Source organism: Trichomycterus rosablanca, chromosome 20 (genome assembly GCF_030014385.1).
Source record: "Trichomycterus rosablanca isolate fTriRos1 chromosome 20, fTriRos1.hap1, whole genome shotgun sequence".
Lineage (NCBI taxonomy): Eukaryota > Metazoa > Chordata > Actinopteri > Siluriformes > Trichomycteridae > Trichomycterus > Trichomycterus rosablanca.
In genome coordinates this window covers 16439943-16454941 of record NC_086007.1, presented here as the reverse complement: position 1 = coordinate 16454941, position 14999 = coordinate 16439943, and the positions used below count along the sequence as shown (strand labels likewise).

The 14999-nt window shown below is 38.6% G+C and overlaps 1 protein-coding gene across 1 annotated transcript in view; it reads right to left on the bottom strand.

Annotated features, from left to right (window-relative positions):
* The window catches only part of vps53 (VPS53 subunit of GARP complex), a 49384-nt gene that overhangs the window by 26714 nt on the left and 7671 nt on the right, over window positions 1–14999 (bottom strand). The window contains exons 2-10 of the mRNA XM_063016426.1: window positions 13396–13476; window positions 12036–12085; window positions 11870–11936; window positions 8792–8878; window positions 8380–8495; window positions 5346–5465; window positions 2259–2337; window positions 2038–2181; window positions 1808–1950 (exon numbers count right to left, since the gene is read on the bottom strand). Of these exons, the coding sequence (XP_062872496.1) occupies window positions 1808–1950; window positions 2038–2181; window positions 2259–2337; window positions 5346–5465; window positions 8380–8495; window positions 8792–8878; window positions 11870–11936; window positions 12036–12085; window positions 13396–13476 (887 nt within the window). The remainder of the gene's footprint in view (window positions 1–1807; window positions 1951–2037; window positions 2182–2258; window positions 2338–5345; window positions 5466–8379; window positions 8496–8791; window positions 8879–11869; window positions 11937–12035; window positions 12086–13395; window positions 13477–14999) is intronic.

The window sequence follows — 14999 nt, the reverse complement described above, 5'->3', positions numbered from 1 at the left end:
TTTATACCTTTTTAACCAGCCCATATATAAAATGCCTTTTTCTTTCCTGCTTCCATGAATTTTAAAATATGTGTTATAGGTTTCAAAAAGGGGTAACACAAACAAACATAATAATATATAACAAATACAATAATAATAATTGTCAGTATGATTATTATTACTATTATACTTTGTATAAAGACAAACCTGAAAAGTAGCCTTCCTTTTGCAGCCATTATTTAGCTGTGAACACTTTAATCCAAATTATCTTAGGACAGAGAACTTTTTTAATTTAGCTGAATCTATACATAACTTTGTTTATTATGCATTTTTGCTTTGGTGATTGCATTAAATACTTCATGAGGCAACAGTTTATATAACTGCAACACACTCAAATAAAAACAACTACACAACATTGCCAAAAGTATTCACTCGTCTGCCTTCACACGCATATGAACATGTCTTTATGGACCTTGCTTTGTGCACTGGTGTGCAGTCATGTTGGAACAGGAAGGGGCCATCCCCAAACTGTTCCCACAAAGTTGGGAGCATGAAATTGTCCAAAATCTCTTGGTATGTTGAAGCATTAAGAGTTCCTTTCACTGGAATTAAGGGGCCGAGCCCAACTCCTGAAAAACAACCCCACACCATAATCCCCCCTCCACCAAACTTTACACTTGGCACAATGCAGTCAGGCAAGTACCGTTCTCCTGGCAACCCCCAAACCCAGACTCGTTCATTAGATTGCCAGACAGAGAAGCATGTTTCACTCAAGAGAACACATCTCCACTGCTCTAGAGTCCAGTGGCACGTGCTTTACACCACTGCATCCGACGCTTTGCATTGCGCTCGGTGAGGTAAGGCTTGGATGCAGCTGCTCGGCCATGGAAACCCATTCCATGAAACTCTCTACACACTGTTCTTCAGCTAATCTGACGGCCACATGAAGTTTGGAGGTCTGTAGCGATTGACTCTACAGACAGTTGGCGACCTCTGCGAACTATGGGCCTCAGAATCCGCTGACCCCGCTCTGTCATTTTACGTGACCTACCACTTCGTGGCGGAGTTGCTGTCGTTCCCAATCACTTCCACTTTGTTATAATACCACTGACAGTCGACTGTGGAATATCGAGTAGAGAGGAAATTTCATGACTGGACTTGTTGCACAGGTGGCATCCTATCACGGTACCATGCTGGAATTCACTGAGCTCCTGAGAGCGACCCATTCTTTCACAAATGTTTGTAGAAGCATTCTGCATGCCTAGGTGCTTGGTTTTATACACCTGTGGCCATGAACATGATTGGAACACCTGAATTCAATGATTTGGATGGGTGAGTGAATACGTTTGGCAATACAGTGTAAGTGTGAAAAGTTTGTAGAATATTAAAATCACACTGTTTTCAAAAAGATATTCACAAAAAGCAGGTGCAATAAATGGAGATTAATGTATAAAATGAAAAGTCTCAGTCTTCGGCACAAAATAAGCAGCTTGCAAAGTTCATGAGAGAATTGTCAATCAGTTCAAAAAGAACATTTTACAACACAGTGCCCACCATTGGTTTACCGTTCTGTCTGGGGACCCAGAGCAGCCCAGGAAAAATTTGACTTGAATTGTATGTACACTGTCTCACTCATGCTAGGCTTATGCAGTCACTGTGACACTTTGTGTAGCAATAAAGTCTCAAGGCTCATCAGTAATGCTGACACTGTATGTTATTGTTTCTTTTGCTTATGGTCAATTACAGTCCAATTGTTTGCTTGTTTGTGCCCCTCTAAAGACCAATTTAATGGCACAGAAAGCTAAAAATCCAACAGATGAGCTGATACCTGGTAATGTGACAGAACTCCACAGCGATGCGCTCAGTCATGCACCACTCTTCAGGAAACATGCGCCCATACTTCTCCTCATAGTCTACCAGCTGACGCTTAATCCACGCATAGCGCCGGTCAATCTTATCCAGCCACGCCACCTGTATTCGAAACATGACCCTTACAATGCAGATCTAAACAGTTTAGCGGCAGCCAAATATTTAGGACATATTGTAGGCCACACTCACATCTTGGTTCTCCTGAAAGAGCACTAGGTACTCAGACAGATGTTGCCTTATGAACTTCTTGATAACTTCCTGTTTAATACGAGGATCCAGGACATTCGCCACCAAACAGGCATCTTTAAGCACAATGCTGGGTCCTCCAGGCCTCTGTTTAAAAAACAAAACATTTTTACATAAGCAATCCACAAATTTATTTAATTAAATTACTTGTTATAGAGCAATACCTTTGAGCCCTGTGATGGAAATGCCTCTTCAAAGTCAGCTAGGATCTGAGTACCAAGCTCACTCTGTGCTGCTTTCACTCTGTGAGGGAAAATGACACACATGGTTTAACAAAAAAAGGCACTAAAAATGTTATATGCAGGATGATCTTCCAACGCAGGTGGTGATGAGTTCCTCATATTATGACCCTGATAGAACAGCCGATCTGATCCTCCCCTACTCTATTTGAATAAATGGCTCCTTTAGACTTCTCCGATTAGGATGTGTGTCTGAGCAGACTAGCTCAAGGTTAAATGGGGTCTGCTAAGTTGCTAGTCAAAATGCAAGAGATCTCAAGCTTGAACACAGAGTAAAATACAATTGTTTATTAAGAACATAAAATAAAGAACCACGAAATCAAATAATGTGAAATATAAAATGTATTCTAACACCCTCCTGTTTATCCAGGATTGGGACAAGCATTATGCAAGACAATTTGGGTCAAATAAAAGGTCTGAAAAGGTCTTTCTATAAAACTGTCTTAAAACATTCTTTTAGGAAAACTGAAGTTAAGTAACTTTTGAGGTTATTTAAAGACAAATTAGGTTTGATGACTGAGTGGCAAACATGAATGTAGCTAGTGATACTGTAACTGTCAGAATTCTGTGATTAGCATGCCTTAAAGTTATTAACTCACAACCAGACAAGCTAGTTGCAAAAAAAAAAAAATTTATAGTGTTGAGTCTATTGAGCTAATGATAACAAAATTAATTACATTTACAACCCAAAGACATTTCAAAACATAATCAATACTGTGTCTGAAGTAATACTTGAAGGACAATGTGTTGCAGACCTGTAATGCAGGAATGAATGTATATTAACAAAACAAATGAAGTTGACCTGACAAAACATAAAATATTTGGGTTCATGTAGTGCTGGACAATAATTCGATATCGATATATATCGCGATAGAAAATGTTTCAATAACGGTGATATGATTTATAAACAAATTCGATCGATATGCATACGTCAGTACGTGATGACGTGCGCCACAGGCACGAAGTCAGTGCTCAGCGTTACCGCTGTGATTACACTCCGCTACAACACGGTGGATATTAGCGGCTAAATGAGTTCAACAGCTGTGAGTGAACGAGCATCCACAGTTAAAAAAGAAGCAGTAGAAATAGTTGATAAGAGAGGAAAGACTAGACTCTTTTTTTTCTGTATTCTTTAAGCACAACATCTGCTGCAGCAAATTCTGCAGCAACTCTTAAGCACTTTTTATATTCTTTATCCTGGTTGAGCACTTTTGTTCGAAAATGTTTACATACAAATAATAATCAGTCCATGTTGTAGATTAAAGTTAGTTAAGACCAGAGGTGGAAAGTAACGAATTACATTTACTCGCGTTACTGTGTACTTTTTTGTTTTTTGTGTACTTATACTTTATAAAGTAGATTTCACAGCCTGTAATTTTACTTTTACTTCAGTATGTTTTGTATTAAGAATTGTAATTCGCTACATTTTTAATAAGATCCGTAACTGAGTAAAATAATAAACGCCAAAGAAATCGCGTCGGGGAGTCGGATCTTTTGTCTCGGTTCCTTTTAAAGAGCCGTATATATACATAAAGCGTGAATCGATTCCTTTATTTCAGTTTAAAGGGCCGTTCAATAGATTCAAATAATTCTACGACACATCACTAGTGGTTATACAGTTTTAAAAAGTTTTATGGGACTAAAAGGACACATTACACACCCCTAAATGTTTTAAATATTGTATCAACATGAATTAAAAACAACTATTGTGAGATTTATATCCACTTGTCCTGTTTGCATTACACAGAAGAGACACCCCCCCCCCCCTGTTAATAAAGTAACTAAGTAACGTTTACTCTGAGTACATTTTAAATGAGTTACCTTTTACTTGAGTAGATTTTTAGACTAGTAACTTTACTCATACTTAAGTAAAAATTCATTAAAGTAATAGTACTTTCACTTGAGTACAATATTTTAGTACTCTTTCCACCTCTGGTTAAGACATATGTTAATATATTATATTATATATTGTCAAGGCTTATGTTTATTTGAGAATGATGTCGTGTTTTTGTCTGTATACAAATGCTGAATACAAGTAAAAGGTGAAAGCTAATTTATTTGTGTTATTATTATCATTTCTAAAATATTATGCAGTTGTAAAGGGTGAGATTTCATAGACTGCAAATACATTTTTCAGAGGTTTGCAGGTACAGCCTTTCAATGTTGGTGTTCCTGGCAGTTTTTCTGACATTTGTATTATTCATATCGATATCGGAATTATATCGTATCGACCGAAATTAGGAGTTATATCGTGATATAAATTTTAGCCATATCGTCCAGCCCTAGGTTCATGAAAGTAAATGTAAGAAATACTGCATTTTATTTCTGTCCCAACTTTTTATGATTTGGGATTAAAAAGCTGGGCTGAAAAGGCAACCTATAGGAGCTGGAACGAGCAACCAAAGCCACAGGTCTTAAAACAACCTATGAAATACTGTTCAAACATCAAACACTTCTGTCCATGCTCTTTGCTTATAAACCAACAGTTCTATCAGTATATGAAACCTTAAAGAGCTGTGAGAGCAAGCAGCAAGTCCCAATGACAGGTTGAAATAACACTAAAGGGGTTTCTCTTATGTCTTCACAAGTAATGTAGTCAGAGATTACACCAGAGCCAAAGAGCTCTAATGCTGGAGACGGGAAACAAAACGCCGCTTTTTGTATAGGAATGCGGCTAAAAAGTGTTTAAATAATCAAAAAGAAGTCGAAGACCAGGTTTCCTCCCTGTGTTGCATCTGTGGTAAACATAAACAGGAACCTAATACCATCAGAAACATTCACAACAGAAAATTACTTACATAAACATAGTATGCATCTTAACTGATCAAATAAGTCAACTGAAAATTTTACAACTCAATTTTACAACAAGTCATGACTCCTAACACATGCTGCAAGGTTTTGCTCAGCTTGGACCTCTTCTGATCAGATTGCAATATTTTGCAACATCGTCTCTTCAACTTAGCTTAAACCGGTGCATAAGAACTGGAGAACAGATTGGGAGAGAGGACTTACCTCTCGGATAGCTGTCGGATCTGAGGGATGCCCATATACTTTTGGAAGTGTTCCAGCACATTGATCACTCCCTGCAGAAGGTTGGCCACCTCCCCATACTGCCTCTTTCGTGTCATGCCCCTAAAAAAATTGTAATCCAGTTAATCAAACAAACCCAAATTAAAGTTGTTCCTGACAAACTATTAAATGGTACCATTATCAATATACAAAATTAAATACGGTTAAGAACTTCTACAGTTACAGGAAAAAAGTCAGAGCACTGACAGTTCCGATCAATTACTTATAAAATCTGATATCATTTTCATTTGAGTCAGAACCTCTGGCCCAAATGACTTCCTCACAAATCAGAAGTTCCAGTTGATGATGAGATGTAAGTTGAAAAGTCAGAGTCTACTCTAAGAGCGGTCTGTGTATGTGAACCATGGCCCAATTACAACAAGACAAATGATAAAGTGTAGAGATGCATGAAAGCTGAAAAAATGTACATTATTAAATATGATCTGTTTAAAAAAACACTACAAATAGTAAGAATTCTCAACTGTGCTACTTTTTAAACTTGTGGGTGTCCTGCCATGATCACACCCAGAACATGACATAAGGGTGTAAATTTTCCACCTCAAATTTGCACTAGTCTAATCAGCAGCTAGAGCAGGGGTGTCAAACTCATTTTCACCGAGGGCCACATCAGCATTATGGTGGCCCTCAAAGGGCCGATTGTAATGTTTCCTGCTGTGATTGCAGTCTGCTGTTTTTCTTAAAGGCTAAATTCTGCATTTATATTGTCCTCCTTTACCACAGACACGGCCTCATAACACAAGAGATGCACCGGATTCCCTTCCTGAAGCACAAACTTGTTTTCATTAAATTTCCTCCTCCTGCTTAATTTTCTTACTTATCTTCTTGTACATTTTGGGATTATGTGTAAATATTTCTTAACATCATCTACTGGCGGGATGTGTCACTTTGCAGGTCACAACATCAGCATGCATTTTGAGAGGTGCAGTTTATGTAGGATTTTACAGTGTATTTTAAGACAATCATTCTGCCCTCACTAATAGTTTATCCCCCTTTCTCAGCTAGACAGCTAGACAGACAGACAGACAGAGACAGACAGCTCCCTTCAGAATACAGTCGGTTTTATTTGCTTCCCAGCTGTGTGATACACTGCATCAAAATAAAGTAAAAATACAAACAATAAAAACAATATAGAACCTAATACAGTAAAAGCACACAGCTGTAGTCGAGTGTTACATCTGGTACATTATGAGATTTAACCAAACGTAACATAGCGTTAACGAGTTAGCATTCGGTGTAAAGATACGAATTGCTATAGTAACGGTAACAATTGTATTTAATTACGGTGAATTTGTAACTAAAACGCTGTGATATACTCACTAAACATTTACAAACAACAGAATATAAACGCCACTACTTACAGACGATGCTTCTGTATTATATTGCAAGATAATTATTTATATTTATTATTATTGTTTACATTACTGACTACGCTACCCCGCGTTCTTTTGCCGTAAAAGTCACATGGCTTCTAGCGAAGGTCAAAGTTAGTTGCCATGACTACGATGACAAAAGTTGCCGATTTTAAAGGCGCAGGAGTCCCATTAAAAAAATAAGCGCGTCTCTGTAACGACTCGAACCATCACAACAATCGTACAGTCGTTTAAGCTCTCGCGGGCCACATGAAATGACGTGCCTTGAGTTTGACACCCCTGAGCTAGAGGAAACAATATTGCATTGTGTGCCTATAATTTAGTGTGCCTATAAGAACTGCTGCATGCTCACTAGGTATAGGTGCAACGACTGCTTGCACAAAGCATTTGTGTTTGTTCGTTTGTTTGTGTTCTAACTCTGGTTGGTGAGACTCTCTAGAGTCCAGAAGCTTCATGCTTTACCCAGTGTTTTGAGCATATGGGCATCCTACTGCTGTGGTGACATCTGCTAATGGTGACTAATCAAAAACTGAGACCAGTGAAACCATATGAAAATGAGAAAGACTACAGTCTCAAGAGAACTCTGTTTAACTGTGCGTGGGTGTCTTTACCTTTAAATAAAACATGATTTTTATTATTAGGGTGGCACGGCACTAAATCATGCTTTGTCTGTGCACTTTCAGTGCAGGTTTCAGTCAGGATTAAAAAATAAAGAGGGCATCAGGAAGGGCTTCTAGTGTAAAACTTTGCCAAATCAGTTGTGCAAACCAGAATTATCCACTGTGGTCACCCCTAAATCATTTTTTATTTCATTTTTTATGTTTTATGATTGCTTTATCAGGGTCAAGGTGGGTCTGTTTTCCCTAGAATTACTAAATACGTTGCAGTAAAACACCCTGGACAAGACACCAATCCACCCCCTACTCAGACAGACATAGCAAATCATGTCTGTATGCACACACCCAGCTGATAGCAACACTAGGGATTTAAACTCTGGAGTGGTTTGAAACCTAGACTGAAACCCAGAGTAGTGGGTAGGCGCAATTTACCACTGCGCAACCTGAGCATTCAATTATTATTTATTTATCAATATTATTATCATTATTATTATTATACTATCATTATTAAACGCACTTAGGCTGATGGTTGTTTGAAAGCCCATACAGGCAGGCTGAGACCTGAGTGACCCAAGTTGTCATTATGGCCAGACAACTGGGTCGATTTGATTCCAAAAAAATCAAGAGGTGTTCAGGTTTACCTAGAATCAAGAAGGGACAAACCAAAAACAGGGTATTGGGCAGCCAAGAATTATTATGTCTGTGTACAACAAAGGTCAGACCAACCCAAGGCCTTATGTGACAGGGTACATTGTAAATGTATATGCTTAAATTTAGACAATGCAAACTGGGAGTGTAGGGGGGTTGGGAAGTAATGAAAATGACAGTTGTTTGTGTTAAGCGAAATAAGTCAGCCTTGTAACAGAATGTCCATAAATATTAGATTTTATGGGTAATCTATAAATTTAGGTAATTTCCAGAGGGTCACCTTTTTGCAATTTATAAATAGCACAAATTCAGAAAACTTACTCCAAAGACTCAACACCCCCAGCCAGCATGTGCAGGTGATTGAGGGTAGTGATGGAGGTGGTCAGGTTACGTTTGGCATGGTCCAGCTGCTTGATGTCCCGAGTAATCTCTTTTACCTGAGCATGAAAGCAAACATTTATAGAACTGATATTTCTAAAACATTCAAGGTTGGGAAAAGGTTACTATTTTCCTGTCCCACTAGTCCAGACAGCCATACACTGCCCTTTCTATGACCTGCATGCCACTGTTAAAATGCAGATGTCTAGTGCATTAGTCAGGGCAAACTACACCCAAAGGATGTCACAATTCTGTCTTATCAAGTTAGCCAGCAGCAAAGTCTCTTATTTATGTTGGGTTGATTTGTAAGCACTAAACGACTAGGTTCCTGTCTAGAAGACTTATTTTTACTCACCATTTGTTCAGATTTTTCTGCTTTGTCCTTGATGTCTTTAATTTTGCCAAACAATTGCTGGATGGCTTTCTGGGCCTCCTCCAGGGCCTAAAATAGAGACAAAGGCTTAGAGAAATTGTGGAAATTGGTCATTTCAATAAATAAGGATTAAATGTATAAGGATTCAAATCTCTGCCGGTCCCAAGCCCGGATGAAGGGTTATGTCTGGAAAAATGCCTGATGTTAAAAATGTTGCCAATTCAAGTATTCTAACAGCAGACCAGAATGATCTGCTGTGTTCACCCCTAAATACATAAAAACAAATTATGTTCTAGACATTAATACTGCAAATAAAAATGTCTTTGTGCAAGTTATAAAAAAAATTATAAAAGATGATGCTATTGTTTGGGACTTCACACCATATAATGGTATAATGGTGAGGTTGAAGCTTCCTGGCATTCTCAACTAATACAAGACCTAAGCCATTGAAAACACCTTAAATATCTCTGCTGGTACAATCAGTTAGAAAATGGCAAGTGAATATTTCATGGACAATAATGTCCTCTACACCAAACCTAAACCATGTCTTTATGGGCATTGTTCATTTGTACAAATAGGCACAATTATACTGAAACTGGAAAGCAAAACTGTTCATACAAGCTACCTCAGTACTAGCAAAATGTACTTTTAGTGTCTTTGTGGGCTTCTTAGGCATAAAAAAATATGACCGTAGGTAGCTACATGGCTACATATAACTGCCCCTAAATGTGTGTGCGAGCCACCCCGTATGAGATACAGTGGGGCCAAAAAGTATTTAGTCAGCCACTGATTGTGCAAGTTCTCCTACTTAGAAAGATGAGAGAGGTCTGTAATTTTCATCATAGGTACACTTCAACTATGAGAGACAAAATGAGAAAGAAAAAACCAGGAAATCACATTGTAGGATTTTTAAAGAATTTATTTGTAAATTATGGTGGAAAATAAGTATTTGGTCAATAACAAACAAGCAAGATTTCTGGCTCTCACAGACCTGTAACTTCTTCTTTAAAAAGCTCTTCTGTCCTCCACTCGTTACCTGTATTAATGGCACCTGTTTGACCTCGTTATCTGTATAAAAGACACCTGTCCACAGCCTCAAACAGTCAGACTCCAAACTCAACCATGGCCAAGACCAAAGAGCTGTCGAAGGACACCAGGAAGAAAATTGTAGACCTGCACCAGGCTGGGAAGAGTGAATCTACAATAGGCAAGCAGGTTGGTGTGAATAAATCAACTGTGGGAGCAATTGTAAGAAAATGGAAGACATACAAGACCATTGATAATCTCCTTCGATCTGGGACCCCACGCAAGATCTCATCCCGTGGGGTCAAAATGATCATGAGAACGGTGAGCAAAAATCCCAGAACTACACGGAGGGACCTGATGAATGACCTGCAGAGAGCTGGGACCAAAGTAACAAAGGCTACCATCAGTAACACACTACGCCGAGAGGGACTCAAATTCTGCAGTGCCAGGCGTGTCCCCATGCTTAAGCCAGTACATGTCCAGGCCCGTCTGATGTTTGCCAGAGAGCACATGGATGATCCAGAAGAGGATTGGGAGAATATCATGTGGTCAGATGAAACCAAAATGGAACTTTTTGGTAAAAACTCAACTCGTCGTGTTTGGAGGAAGAAGAATGCTGAGTTGCATCCCAAGAACACCATACCTACTGTGAAGCATGGGGGTGGAAACTTCATGCTTTGGGGCTGTTTTTCTGCAAAGGGGACAGGACGACTGATCCGTGTTAAGGGAAGAATGAACGGGGCCATGTATCGTGAGATTTTAAGCCAAAACCTCCTTCCATCAGTGAGAGCATTGAAGATGGAACGTGGCTGGGTCTTCCAGCATGACAATGATCCCAAACACACCGCTCGGGCAACGAAGGAGTGGCTCCGTAAAAAGCATTTCAAGGTCCTGGAGTGGCCTAGCCAGTCTCCAGACCTCAACCCCATAGAAAATTTGTGGAGGGAGTTGAAAGTCCGTGTTGCCCAGCAACAGCCCCAAAACATCACTGCTCTAGAGGAGATCTGCATGGAGGAATGGGCCAAAATACCAGCTACAGTGTGTGCAAACCTGGTGAAGCCTTACAGGAAACATTTGACCTCTGTCATTGCCAACAAAGGTTATGTTACAAAGTATTGAGTTGAACTTTTGTTACTGACCAAATACTTATTTTCCACCATGATTTACAAATAAATTATTTTAAAATCCTACAATGTGATTTCCTGGATTTTTTTTCTCTCATTTTGTCTCTCATAGTTGAAGTGTAGCTATGATGAAAATTACAGACCTCTCTCATCTTTCTAAGTAGGAGAACTTGCACAATCAGTGGCTGACTAAATACTTTTTGGCCCCACTGTATATAGCTGTCTTACTCCTAGTGTTTTTACTTCATGCCTCTGATCAAAATAAAGCAGTTATTAAACACAGATTTTTCATGTTACATTTAACTCACACCCAACCTGACAAAACTGTATTAAAACTATAAACAATAAAATATATCAGTTTAGACACAAAGATTAAAAACACTGTTACACAGACTCCCACTACCAAGAAACTGCAATATTCTTTGACTCCCCAAACCTTGACTTTCAATGTATCTGAGGAAAAGTCTTTGTATCTCACAAATAGGTGTCACATTTCACATCTGCCAGCTGCTTTGACTGAGCATCTGATTATACTAATATACTATCAATAAGATAACATAACCACCATCTTCATTACATAAAGCTTTTTCCCATTAAAAACCCATTACTTAAAATTAGGCAGTAATTGTAATCAAGTTTGAGAACAATTGAATAGGCTAATAAAGGCCTGTGGCTTTTAAACAGTGAGCTAGGTTAGGTTCAGATAATAATTTGTGCACACTAAGCATAACTGCTTAAACAGAAAGATTTTGAATAGGCATTGACCAGTCAGACTGGTCCTTGCAATAGCTTTCCCATGTCTGGTGTAACATCCAACACCACACTTGAGTGGCTTTCTTTATTCATGCTGCAGACCTGCAAAATTTTCGGTACTCAGCAACAATTAATTTCTGTTGCTTAAGAAACTTACCTGCCTGCCATCCTGACCCACATTAGTTTGTCCTCTCACCACTGTCCTGATGTCATCATCCAGACGTCTGGTGTATTAAATGTCAAAAAAGCTCAAATTAATGACAGGTGTATAATGCACAGTGCATTGCTGGAGAACATTTCTGCAAGCCAAATTAAGGGCTCACCTGATTTTCATCCGAATCTTGCTCACCACTTCATCTATATTGGCCAGGGACTGTTAAAAGGAAGATATCGTTGACAGAGCATATAAATTATTTCTCAATTAGGTTACAGGTATTATGAAAGGCGGATTGCACCACCTAGTGGTGAAAAAACGATTACAAACGCGCATCTATTTTAAACCATGCATGATTTAACAACACAGATACAAACAAACCATAAATGAATACAGATTCAGTATATATCTAATCGCAGCCCAGTAACTGGGTTGTTAGGTTACACCCCATCCTCAGAAGTAGCCAGTTATGTCTATGTAGATGCCCAACCTGCCAGCACAGCTGAAATTCAAACCCCTTATTTTAGCCGTAACGGGCTAGCATGTTTTGCTGCTGCACCAGCCAAGCGCCCTACATAAAATATTTTAGAATTGAATATAAAATTTATCAAAGAATAGTAAAGATGATTTTAATCCACCACTGTGCTATCGACTGGCCGGGCATCTACACAAATATAACTTGCTATGTCTAAAGCCACCTGTTTGTCTACAAGTGGGCTGAGCTAAGTACTGCCCACCCAGAGAAAGCATCTGCCCATCCAATCAAAAGTCTCAAAAAATCTCTTTTTATAGGTATTTTTTGAGCATTAATAGTTTTCTTTAATTTTGTCACTGGTCATCAAAAATGAACTGCATTCCTGCTGGCCATTTTAAATGTGTCTGTGCCCCTGCTTTACATTATCACCAACAGAGTTGCAAGGTTTGTGGTTCTCCCGCCAAACTGAGCTTATTTAAAAATGCAGTCGAAGGTCAGAGGGTGTGATTTTTTGGGCTACTTTCAAAATTAACCGCCAAAAAGCTCTCATTACAAACATACAAAATAAAAATAAACATCTACTCAGCACATGCGGAGGAAGACAAGGAAGAGAGCACATGTGTTCAGAGAAAAAAAAGCTCCAAGACTGAAAATAGTTCTTAATTGAAACTCAAAACAAAAGGAAGCTGCAAGTAAGGGAGTAAAACAAAGAATTGGTAACGAGTCCTAAAAAGCATGGTAGAAGAAGATAATAACACAAAATAGAAAACAACTAAGATTACTAAAATATTTAAGAGTAGTACACTTGTAGTTTTCTTCAAACTTTTTGTGACACCTTAGATTTTAGGCTAGTTTCAGCTTCTGAAGGGTGGGTTTTAGACAGACTTTCGATGGGTATTATTGCTGGACCTGGCAACCCTAATCTCCAAACATGACACTTCTTTAAATACATGATACTTGGTTGAGTGAACTGCTAAGAATAATCCCAAAAAGGTTAGTCCTCTCTTGCCTGACAAAAAGTGAAAGGTACTAAAAACGGTATATAAAAACTCACCTGCTCAGTTGGAAACAAGGTGTTGATATATTCAACTGTGTTAAAATCTGCTCGATCAAGAGGATCCTGACTGGGGAACACCTTAAAATAAAAACACAATGAACAGAAAGAATTAAATTAAACGTATGTGTTATTTAGTACCCTAATGTAATCTTAGCCCAACCAAAGTCAAACGTCATTTACACTTTTAGTTTTAATTTTTATTTGTACCAACTAGGGCTGGCACTGATCCGATACTCTGTATCGGTATCAGTCCGATATTGGCCCAAATTACTGGATCGGATATCGGAAGGAAAAAAACGTGTAATCCAATCCGATACTGTTGCTTATTGTAAATAACACTTAATGTAAATAACACTTCATGTAAATACGGCCATTGTTTGTGTGTAAAGCAAATAACACACGAAGACACTTTCCAGCACAGTGCCGTTTATTGCCACTCACTCTTGATGACATCATTAGCATGTGCCACTGATCTACAACTCATCTGCAGCACCCATTCAGAAATTAAAACACACTGATCTACTTTCAGCATTTAAAAAAAAAATCATCTACTACTGCCACAACTAAAAACTAGAGATGCATGAGTACCGATACTAGTATCGGGTATTAGCCCGATACCGCGCTCATTAACTCGTACTCGCAAACGAGGCTCCGATACTAAACATCCGATACCTTGTACCTAGTGCACGTTGCTGCGTTAACGTAGGGATTTTCAACCTGTGGGGCGCGAGTGCCTGACCGGGGGGCGCGACATTGCGAGATTTTTTTACTTCTAAAACTAAAGCAATTCATTTTTCACCCACGGGAGACAGATTGAATTATTCTCACTGACCACGCTCACACGCACGTTTAATGTTATTTAGTTCCGTTTCACACAAAAAAACCTTCAAAATAGAGCTAACAGTGAAGATAACCGGTTACAAAAGCGTTTGTTATATTACAAGTGTTATAGGACGTGTTTGTGTTCAATACTCTGTTCACAGTGTCGATACAGGAGTCGACTCATTTTAAGCGCAGCATAAGTTTCTTTTCTCAGTCAATTCTCCGTTTTTACTGTTATAATGACTGTTGCGGTTGTAAATAAACACCAACTACTACAGAACATTTTGTGTGACTCGCTTACCTGATAAAGCTCAGGCTTAATTATACTGGTTATTACCACAGAGCGGGAGCCGACTCAGAGTCGTTTACGATTTACCGAGGTGAACCCACGAATGGATGAGCTGATAGAATCGGCTCAGATGGGATCGGACTGTATTATCTTTTTAAAGTAAATATTTCAATCAGCAGAATCGCATCGCATGTATGATGTGCACAGCGTTAATTACGTGCGTTTATTAATGATGAACGTTAATCACGTGCAAACGTTTATTAATGATGAACGTTAATCACGTGCGTTTATTAATGATGAACGTTTACGTTAGCTTGTCAGAAGCTTTCTCAATGATGTCTGTGCAGTGTTTTTTTTTTTTTTACAATTAGTGATGGCAACCCAAGCAACTGTTCCACTGCACTATTTTACACTAAAAACTACACTATTCCATAATGCTCCAGATTGCATCATTTTTAAATAGGTATCGGTATCGGCGAGTACAAAAATA